The sequence below is a fragment of the Carlito syrichta genome, unplaced genomic scaffold (genome assembly GCF_000164805.1).
Source record: "Carlito syrichta isolate Samal-C Ts95f unplaced genomic scaffold, Tarsius_syrichta-2.0.1 Scaffold120490, whole genome shotgun sequence".
Classification (NCBI taxonomy): domain Eukaryota; kingdom Metazoa; phylum Chordata; class Mammalia; order Primates; family Tarsiidae; genus Carlito; species Carlito syrichta.
This window is the reverse complement of record NW_007064586.1, coordinates 743,161-753,720: the sequence shown is the minus strand read 5'-3', so window position 1 is coordinate 753,720 and position 10,560 is coordinate 743,161. Positions and strand designations below refer to the sequence as shown.

Sequence of the window (10,560 nt, the reverse complement as noted above, 5' to 3'; positions counted from 1 at the left end):
CGCTGGAGGGCGGCCGCGTGCTGGTGGGCCGGGAGCCGGGCGTCACGTCCGTCGAGGTGAGCCGGTCGGGACGCCGGGGAGCGGACCCCTGGGGAGGGTTGGCGGCCCAGAATGTTCTCGAGCAGCAGTGAAGAGTGTAGGAAGGGCTCAGGGTGTCCCTGGGGTGGAGTGTGCAGTCTAGCCATAAGCTCTGTGGGACCGGGGAGGATGGGGTGACCGTACAAGGGGGGAGGTCCTCTAGACGTGATGGGCTGGGATGTGGTGGGTTGGTGCCAGCTTTTGGGGGAAGCGGGGACTGCCTCGAAATGGGCTGGGGTCCAGGTATGTATAGGGTATACAGCTGGGGCACAGAGGGTGGGGGCAGCAACCTGTGAGCAGAAACCAGTCCTCTTTGGGTGAGGGACTGTCTGTAGAAGGCCTCCCCTCTAGCTCCTTCCACCCTCAGGTGCGATCCCCGCTGTCTGACTCCATTCTGGGCGAGCAGGCGCTGGCTGTGACGGATGACAAGGTCTCAGTGCTGGAGCTACGGGTGCAGCCGGTGATGGGCATCTCACTGGCCCTGAGCCGGGGCACTGCCCACCCTGGAGAGGTCACAGCCACATGCTGGGCACAGTCGGCCCTTCCCGCCCCAAAGCAGGTGACAACTGGGGGACGGGAGGTGAGGCCAGCACCTCCACTTGGGGGCTGATGACGGGGGAGGGGAATGGGAGGAAGGGGGCCCAGATACCTCCACCCCTCACTCCAGGGGTTTCAGAGTGAGGACCGACTTCCCTGTGAGGTAGTGAGCTCGCTGTGGCCGAAGGTGACCAAGCATTGGCTGAGTGTGGCAGTGGGAGGTTGACTAGATGGCTCTGAGGAGCCTCCTGATGACTCAGACCCTGGGGCTGAGTGGCAGACAGGTGATTGACACACGTCCCCTCTCTCCCTGTGTTTTGTCCATCTGCCTGTGTCTGTTTTTCTCTGGTCTCTCCTCCATGTGGCCTGTCTCTGTGGGAGTGGTCTGTGTGTGCATGCGTGCGTGCCCTTGCGTGTCTCTGCCTGTGTCCGTGTGCCCCACAGGAGGTGGCCCTCTCCCTGTGGCTGTCTTTCTCTGACCACACCCTGGCCCCTGCCGAGCTGTACGACCGCCATGACCTGGGACTGTCTGTCTCAGCCGAGGAGCCTGGTGCCATCCTGCCGGCCAAGGAGCAGGGTGCCCAGCTTGGGGTGGTGGTGAGTGGAGCGGGTGCCGAGGGGCTGCCCCTGCACGTGGCTCTGCACCCGCCCGAGCCCTGCCGCCGGGGCCGCCACCGTGTGCCCCTGGCCTCTGGCACTGCCTGGCTGGGGCTGCCCCCTGCCTCCACCCCAGCCCCGGCCCTCCCATCCAGCCCTGCCCGGAGCCCACCAGTCACAGAAGCCAGCACTGGCAGCGAACAGCGCGTGGCTGGCAATGCGGGGGGCAGCGTGGGTGTGAGGGGCAAGTTTGAGCGGGCAGAGGAGGAGGCCAGGAAGGAGGAGGAGGAGAGGGCAGGGACCAGGGAGGGGGAGGAGGAGGAGATGGTTCCTGCCCCTCAGCGAGTCACCGACCTAGAGCTGGGCATGTACGCCCTTCTGGGGGTCTTCTGTGTGGCCATCCTCATCTTCCTGGTCAACGGTGTGGTCTTCGTGCTGCGCTATCAGCGCAAAGAGCCCCCCGACAGTGCCACCGACCCCACCTCCCCCCAGCCCCACAACTGGGTCTGGCTGGGCACAGACCAGGAGGAACTGAGCCGCCAGTTGGACCGGCAGTCCCCTGGCCCGCCCAAGGGGGAGGGGAGTTGTCCCTGCGAGAGCGGGGGAGGAGGGGACGCCCCCACCCCAGCCCCCGGCCCCCCTGGGGACGCCACTGGCGCCTCCAGCACCCTGGCTCGAAAGGAAGCCGGGGGGCGGCGGAAGCGTGTGGAGTTCGTGACGTTCGCGCCAGTCCCCCCAGCCCAGCCGCCTGAGGAGCCTGTGGGGGCCCCCGCCGTGCAGTCCATCCTGGTGGCAGGCGAGGAGGACATCCGTTGGGTGTGTGAGGACATGGGGCTGAAGGACCCCGAGGAGCTTCGCAACTACATGGAGAGGATCCGGGGCAGCTCCTGACCCCTCCCCAGCCCAGGGGGCGGAGATGGGGTCCCCCAAGCCTCTCGTCTGCCCCTTCCGCTCAGCCTCTGGTGCTTGTTTACCCAAGTCCCCTGCCTGGCCCCCTGCAAGGACTCCCACCCAGGCCCCTCTGCCCTGCCCCTTGTCATGGACATGGTCGTGAGGAAGGGCTGTGCCCCTTATTTATGGGAACCATTGCATTCTAATGTTGGGTACAGAATAAACTGAGAAGGAAACCGCCGCCGAGCCTGCTGCTGTCCGTGTCCAGGGACGAGAAGCTGGGTGTGGGGAGCTCTCAGTCCCTGTCCCTGCTGGGACCACTGCGGGAGGCCAGGCCCTGGGACCCCCTCTCGTAGCGACCCGCAATCCAGACGAACAGGAGGACCGTGACGGCCTGAATCCCTGCCAGCAGGAAGAAGTAGAGGTCCATCCGACAGTTGTTGATGTTCCCTGGGGAGAGGAGGAGTGGGCCTTTGGGTCAGTGCAGGGACTCCTGGTCTCGTACCCTCTGCCTGCCGGGCAACGTGGGCACTGGGTGGGATCTGAAGACATTGGGCAAATGTCCCCTTGGTGCCTGCCCCCTGAGGCTCTCGCTGTCTACAGTTCCTCTCTAGCCAGCTGCTCAGAATGGGGATTGGCCAGGTGCAGTGGCTCACCCTTGTCATCCCAGCCCTTTGAGAGGCTGAGGTGGAAGGATTGCATAAGCCCAAGAGTTTTTGAGACCAGCCTGGGCACCAGTGAGCTCTCATCTCTACAAAAAAATTTAAAAATTAGCCTGGAGTGGTAGTGCATGCCTGTAGTCCCAGCTACTTGGGGGGAGGTTGAGGCAGAAGGACTGCCTTGACCCAGGAGGTTGAGATTGACCTGGGCAACATAGTGAGACTTTGTCTCTACAAAAAATATTTTAAAATAGGGTGTGGCTAGGCTCGGTGGCTCAGCCTGTCATCCCAGCACTTTGGGAAGCTGAGGCAAGTTGCCTGAGCCTGTGGGTTTGAGACCCGCCCAGGCAACTTGGCGAGACCTGTCTCTACAATAAATTTTAAAAAATTAGCCAGGCATGGTAGCGCATGCTTGTATTTCCAGCTACTTGGAAGGCTGAGGTGGAAGGATGGCCAGAGCCAGCAGGTTGAGGCTGTGGTGGCCGGGAGCATGCTATTGCACTCCAGTTGGGGCAACAGAGTGAGACTCCAACTCAAAAAAAAAAAAAGGCGTGGTGGTGCGTGTTTGTAGTCCCAGTTGCTTGGGAAGCTGAGGCAGAGGGATTGCCTGAGTCCGGGAAGTTGAGGCTGTGGTAAGCGTGATTGTGCCAGTGCACTCCAGCTGAGGTAACAGAGTAAGGCCCTGACTCTTTTTTTTTTAAGGGAGGGTTTGAAACACAAATACCATGAGAAAGATGACCCTTTAGCCAGAATGGCAGACTTCCAGAAGCAGGAAGGAGCCACTGACTTCAACAGTTGGGGAAACTGAGGCCGAAGGGGGTGGGGCGGGGCGGCTATGCTGTGGGTGACTGGCTGAGTCTGGGCTAGCGCCCCGTTCTCCCAAGTCCAACCCTCTTCCTCACTCTGCCAAGGGTTGAAGCATTCAGTTGCCACTTCCTTTCCAAGCCTCTCCCTGCCCGTGCCCCCCTCCTGGGGAGGCCCCAACACTCACCAAAGTCCTCGGGGCAGTGCAGCCAGCCCCCCGGCAAGGACAGCAGTGCCACGAGGCTGGAGCCCAACAGCGAGCCCACGCCCGACAGGCAGAAGAAGATGCCCATGATGGCGCCCTGCATGGAGCGCGGGGCTTCTGAGTAGGCAAACTCCAGGCCTGCAGAGAGGCAAGAGGGAGGACCACAGGGCTGGGGGAGCATCAGAGAACAGGACCTACAGTCCCCTTTGGCCACCTCCTCCACCAAGCCTCCCTCCAGGCTTCCTCGGATGCCTGTCCCTCGGCTATGATCACCCCCAAGCACCATGATGCTGTGCCCCTGCCCTGCTCATCCACCTCCTGGCTGGACCCTTCCACCTGGACGCCCCGCACATCACCCAAGAGCCCTGTCTCCTCCCTCCCCCTCGTCCTGGGTTTCTCATTTCAGTGACAGCAGCTCCAAGCCGACACCGTCCTCACCCTCTCCCACCCCCTCTGCCCACTGACAGCGTCACTGCCAACTCATTTTGATTCACCCTCCAAAATCTATTCTAAATATAATATGTCCTAGTGCCAGGTGTAGTGGCTCACGCCTGTAATCCCAGCACTTTGGGAGGCCAAGGCGAGAAGATTACTTGAGCCCAGGAGCTGGAGACCAGCCTGGGCAACATTGCAAGGCCCCTGTCTCTACAAAAAACAATTTTTAAAAATTCTCCAGGAGTGGTGGGGCGTGCCTGTAATTCTAGCTACTCAGAAGGCTGAGGCAGAAGGATCACCTGAGCCCAGGAGGCTGAGGCTGCAATGAGCCATGCTTGTGCCACTGTACTCCAGCCTGGGCGACAGAGTGAGAATTTGACTCCAAATAGTAAACATCCTCCTCTCTGTCCCCCTCTACCCTGGGTCCAACCCCAGCCTAGTGGCTTCCTGGTCAGCCCCAGCCAAGGCCTCCTCACCCAGCTGGACAACTCTGAACCATCTCTGCCAGGGTCCTTTCTCTCCCACAACCCCTTGGAGAGTGGAGGAGGGGTGGCGTTTTTTCCCTCAGAAACCTCAAGGCCCTGTGAGAACCCCCCCACACCCCCCATGCCTCTCCACCCCCACCCCCACCCTCCCCACAAGGCTTGGTGCTTTGCTGACACTGGTCCCCTTGCCTGTAAGTCCCTTCTTCCCACCTGTTGAAGCCTAGCTCACCTACCCCCTCCCCACCACACCCAAGGGTTCCCACCCCACTCTGTGGTGCCTTCTACAGCACTCTGGCTTACTATCTGCTTGACCACACCCCCACCACCCCGAGTGAGTGCCCCGGTCCAGTTTGCTCTGAGGTCCCACCCAGCCAAGCCCTGGGCCCGCAGTTGAGGAATCCCCACTAACTCTGGTGACTGAAGGGCGCCCCCCACCACCCCGGCAGTTCTAGCCCCCAGCCTGGGGTGCAGGGGACAGACACAGAAATGCATGAAACTGACAGAGTGCTATGTGCTATGATAGCAAAATGAACACAGGGGATGTCCTCTACCCAGGGGCCTGGGTGTTTAGGCTGGGAGTTGAAGGGGAAAGGGAGTTCCCCTTCCGTGTAAGGTGGAGACAGAAGCAACCACAAAGCCATGGGTGGGGAACCTGGCACCAGGGGACCGGGAAACATGGGAAGTCGGTGTGGGAAGTACCTTGCTCACCTCCAAATGCCCAGAGCCTGTGCTAAATAAACCCTCACTGGGAACATTGCCTCCCTCGGTGCATTCGAGCCCCAGACCGAAAGAGCAGAGGAGAGGGGGACCCGGGGTACCTGGGATGCTGGCAAAAATCTCACTGATCCCAATGAGCAGGTACTGAGGGACCTGCCACCAGATGGTCAGTGGCGCTGCATAGTACAGGTCCTTCCCAATCTGCTGGGTCACGGTCTCGTTGTGGTGGATATAGTGTAAACGCTCCATCTCCAGGACTCCTGGGTGGGGGGGGGGGCAGAGGGAAATTATGGCCGGGCCCACCCCAGGCAGGTCAGCCCACAGCAGAGTTTGGTACCTGGTGGGTACTCACTAAATGTCTAGTAAGGAAGGACAGGTCAAGATTTGAGTTCTGGCCAGGCGCAGTGGCTCAAGCCTGTAGTCCCAGCACTTTGGGAAGCCAAGGCGAGAGCGAGAGGATTGCCTAAGCTCAGGGGTTCGAGACCAGTCTGGGCAACTTGGCGATACCTCGTCTAGACAATAAATCAAAAAATAAGCCGGGCATGGTGGTGCGTGCCTGTAGTTCCAGCTACTTGGAAGGCTGAGGCAGAAGAATCGCCTGAGCCCAGTAGGTCGAGGCTGTGGTAGCCGGGAGTGTGCCACTGCTCTCCGGCCTGGGCGATAGAGTGAGACTCCGACTCAACAGCAACAAGAAAAAAAGATTTGAGTTCCAACCCCTTTGTTGCCTTGGCTGCCAGGAAGCTCAGAGCTAGGTTTTGCACTCGATAACAGTAGCAACTCTCATTTGGGGAGTGCCTGTTATACTTAGTATGCCTTCTTGTAAATGAAGAAAGTGAAATTTAGATGAAGGAACCAGCCAGCCGTCACACTACTCAGCAGGCAAGGCTGAATTTGTGCCCCTGCTATGTCTGGTTTCAAAGTTGGCCTACTTTGCTCGGTATCACATGACCTCTTTCCTGCAACGTCAAGTATTGCTGTGGTGTTTCTAACCTGGCTTTTACATTTAACTATTTTTTCTCCTTCCCCTTCATTGCTCAGGAGACAACTGTGCTCTTGCTGGACACAGAGTTAGAGAACTTGGGTTCCAGTCCTGGCCCTGCCACTGGCTAGCTGTGTGACCTTGGGCTAGCCATTTAACCTCTCTGAGACCCAGTTACCTTATGCAAAAAGCAAGAAGACTGGGCACGGTGACTCAAGCCTGTAATCCCAGCACTTTGGGAAGCCAAGGCAAGAGGATTGCCTGAGTCTAGGGATTCGAGACCAGCCTGGGCAACATGGCAAGACTTCATCTCTACAATAAACCAAAAAATTAGCCGGGCATGGTGGCACATGCCTCTAGTTCCAGCTACTTGGAAGCCTGAAGTGGAAGGATTGCCTTAGCCCAGCAGGTCGAGGCTGTGGTGGCCGTGTGCATGCCATGGCACTCTAACCTAGCGACAGTGAGACTCCAAATCAAAAAAAGAAAAAAAAGAAGAAGGAATATTGTGAGGATGAAATAGGACAGAATGCATGAAAGCATAGAGCTGAAGAATCTAGCTTGCTTTTTATACGTCCGACGTGATCGTGTTTATGGAACTTTGGTTTCTCCAGCTCCTACGTGTGACCCAGGCATATTCCTGAGCGATTTACGGACTCCGTCGCCTTTCACTCTCATGACGCCCCCCATTAGCCTGAGTTCCATGAGGGCAGAGCCTGGCCTTGCACAGGGTAGCCCCATAGGACAGAAACAGCCCAGAGACCCTAAGCAACTTTAGGATCAGAGTTCCTAAGTTTACTTAACAGCGGGAAAGACTTCTTTAGCTTCGCCATGTATGCATTTATCTACAAACGGCTTCAAATCCTTCTGAAGTAACTCCCTTCCTTCTTATTAGAAGGAAGATACTTTTTAAAAAAGTCTCTGTCACTAAGCAGCTACGCACATCTTTAGAAAATTAATTCAACACATTTATTCAGGGCCCACGGGCATGATTCCCAGCAGTGAATAAAAAAGAAAAAAAGGCCAGGTGTGGTGGCTCAAGCTTATAATCCCAGTACTTTGGGAGACCGAGGTGAGAGGACTGCCTGGGCCTACAGGTTCAAGACCTGCCCGGGCAACTTGGCAAGACCTCGTCTCTACAATAAGTCAAAAAATTAGCCAGGTGTGGTAGCGCACGCCTGTAGTTCTGGCTACTTGGAAAGCAGAGGTGGAAGGATCGCCGGAGCCCAGCAGGTCGATGCTGGGGTGGCCAGAAGCATGCCACTGCACTCCAGCCTGCGTGAAGGAGTGAGACTCCAACTCAAAAAAAAAGAAAAAGAAAAAAACAACAACCCTGCTTTCACGGAGCTTGTATCTCACTGAAGAAAATATGTGTTCCTCTCTCAGCCTGTTTCTCCATCTGTCACAATGAGGGAAGGCGGGATAAGATTAGAAGAGGCTCCAGTAGTTTGCACCTTCTGGGAAGCCAACGCTTGACACCCGCTGGTGGAACCACAGCTTCAACATCAACCCACAGTGGAGCACCCCCCGACCCAGAGAGCCAAAGGCCAGTCCCCTGCCCCACACCCCTCCACACACCTGCTGCAATGACAGAGGTGAAACCAAAGAACATTCCTAGCGCCATCTTCTGCAGAGCTGAGGGAAGCAGCTTGCATCGTGACAGTAAAGGGTCGATCAAGTGGTCCTTCAGAGGGACCAGAATCAGCACCACCAATACATTGGCCAGGAGGAGCCAGGCTTCTGGGATCTGAGCAGGAGAAAGTCAAGAGAGGCAGGCTAGGCTGGGCATGGTGGCTCATGCCTGTCATTCCAGCACTTTGGGAGGCCAAGACGGGAGGATCGCTTGAGACCAGGAGCTCAAGACCAGCAGCCTTGGCAACATAGTGAGACCTCTACAAAAAAATAAACACTTGGCCAGGAGTGGTGGCAGCACCTGTAGTCACAGATACTAGGGAGGCTGAGGCCGAAGGATCACTTGAGCCCAGGAGATCGAGGCTGCAGTGAGCCACGTTGTACCACTGCACTCCAGCCTGGGCTATGGAATGAGACCCCAACTCAAAAACTAAAGAGGGGGGAGGTGCTAACATATCTGAAGAAACTCTGGGCTGCAGTTGGGAGACCTGGACTCCAGACTGTCCCTGGGTGGCCCGAGGTCAGCTCCTTCCCCTCCCTAGAACTCACATTCCTCAGCTGTGTAACTAGGGGGGTTGGGGTTAGATCAGGGCTGGCAAACAGGTTACCTTAGATGATAACTTCTATCCCTTGGTAGTGACTGCTGGGAACATTTATGGGCTTAGCATTAAAAAAGACATGATCGAGCCAGGTTCGGTGGCTCACGTCTGTAATCCCAGCACTTTGGGAGGTGGAGGTGAGAGGATTACCTGAGCCCACGGGTTTGGGACCAGTCTGGACAACATGGTGAGACCTCATCTTTACAATAAATCAAAAAAGAAGCTGGGTGACAGGGTGAGACTCTGACTCAAAAAAAAAAAAAAAATAGGCCGGGCTCGGTGGCTCTGATAAATAAATGTATGTCATGATTGATTAGTGATGTCTGCCACGGGCAAGGAAACGGAGCACAATGGCAAATGTGTCATTTATCTGCCAGCTCTGATGTTCTCTTATTTTACAAGTCTCTGAATTGCTAAGGAACTAGTTTAAAAAGTTCCAGTGAAGCCGGGCTCGGTGGCTCACCCTGTAACCCTGCGCTTTGGGAGGCTAAGGTGAGTGGATTGCCTGAGCCCACGAGTTCAAGACCCGCCTGGGCAACTTGGCGAGACCTCATCTCTACAATAAATCAAAAAATTAACTGGGCGTGGTAGCGCGCACCTGTAGTTCCAGCTACTCGGAAGGCCAAGGCGGAAGGATCGCCGAGGCCCAGCAGGTCGAGGCTGCGGTGGCCGGGAGCGGCCACTCCAGTCTGGGCGACAGAGTGAGAGACTTCAGCTCAAAAAAAAATAAAAGTTCCAGCGAAAGGCAGAGATCGAGGTATCCAAGGGTCCCAGAGAAAGAGCTGAACAGTGACCCACGTGTGCTCAGTCTGGGGGTACAAACTGAGCAGCGAGGCCTGCTTCAGGGCGGCCGCGTGTGGGAGTGAAGCTGACCTGAATTCTTCTGAGCACCTGAGCATCTTGGCAGGATGCCTAGGTAGGCAGTGGCACCAGCCTGCCCGCCCTCCAGGTGCTTTTCCTGTATCCTGACATCCCCTGGGGTTAGGGAAGGGGAGGGTGAAGGCAGCCCTGTTTCCCCCTCAGCCTGGCCTGAACCGGGCACCGAACACGTGCTTGTTCTCTCACCGTGTAGTTGTCGCCCCAGGATCGCAGGGTCAGGGAGCTGTTGGCAGGGTTGGCTGGGAAAATGTTCGGGATGTGGAGGTGAAGGCCTTGCAGGACATAGGTGGACTGCATCTGTCGAGAGAGATGGAGGTGGGGCTGGACCAGAACTGGCCACGCCCCCTCTGGCCCTGGGAAGCTTCCCTCCCCCAAACTCCCAGGAGAGCATCCCTCAGCGGGAACACAGGGCCACTGAGCCGGTTCCCTCTCCCAGCCTCAGGAGGACAGCCACCTTCCCCATCTCATCTTTCCCCTGGCTGGCCGGGGCACTTCCTACCCTCTGCTCCCAGGCCTGTGAGTGGGGCGTGCAGCCATGTCCTGGGGCTGGGCACAGCTGGCCTGACTCATTTCTGCGTCTCCAGGGCCCGGGCAAGGAAGCGTGGGTAAATGTTTGTTGAAACAGGGGAGATAATGACATGGCTGTCCCCAGGGGAGTTCTCAGCTGACAGTGAAGCCAAGCTGAGCCCCACAAGTGGAGCCAGGATCAGCATGGGCACGGACCCACCAGAACGCCACCGGGGCATGGTGGCGGGGTGGGGGGCACTGCCCTACCAAGCGCTAACCCCTTTTGTTGTTATCTACTGGTGGTGGAGGGGCAGGAGACTCCCACAGGAGGGGCTGGGACAGCGCTGACATGGAAGGATGTCAGTATTCTGACTGGTAGGACGGAATCAGCCAGGGACAACTCCCCCGCCCATGTCCCTGTCTCATCACAGAGACACTGTGCCACCCTTAAGAGCAGGCTAGGCTCAGCCTGTAATCCCGCGCTTTGGGAGGCTGAGGTGAGTGGATGGCCTGAGCCCGCGGGTTCGAGACACGCCTGGGCAACTTAGTGAGACCTCAT

The 10,560-nt window shown here is 57.5% G+C and overlaps 2 protein-coding genes across 2 annotated transcripts in view; one reads left to right on the top strand and one right to left on the bottom strand.

The window, feature by feature from the left end:
* Nucleotides 1-2,344, top strand: part of TMEM132A (transmembrane protein 132A) — an 11,190-nt gene extending 8,846 nt beyond the window's left edge. The window contains 3 exon segments of the mRNA XM_021707562.1: nucleotides 1-56; nucleotides 446-637; nucleotides 1,060-2,344. Coding sequence (XP_021563237.1) covers nucleotides 1-56; nucleotides 446-637; nucleotides 1,060-2,103 — 1,292 coding nt within the window. The 3' untranslated portion in view covers nucleotides 2,104-2,344.
* SLC15A3 (solute carrier family 15 member 3) overlaps nucleotides 2,261-10,560 on the bottom strand; it is a 36,947-nt gene continuing 28,647 nt past the window's right edge. Inside the window, exons 4-8 of the mRNA XM_008048075.2 lie at nucleotides 9,681-9,791; nucleotides 7,963-8,131; nucleotides 5,510-5,668; nucleotides 3,754-3,909; nucleotides 2,261-2,553 (exon numbers count right to left, since the gene is read on the bottom strand). Of these exons, the coding sequence (XP_008046266.1) occupies nucleotides 2,399-2,553; nucleotides 3,754-3,909; nucleotides 5,510-5,668; nucleotides 7,963-8,131; nucleotides 9,681-9,791 (750 nt within the window). The 3' untranslated portion in view covers nucleotides 2,261-2,398. The remainder of the gene's footprint in view (nucleotides 2,554-3,753; nucleotides 3,910-5,509; nucleotides 5,669-7,962; nucleotides 8,132-9,680; nucleotides 9,792-10,560) is intronic.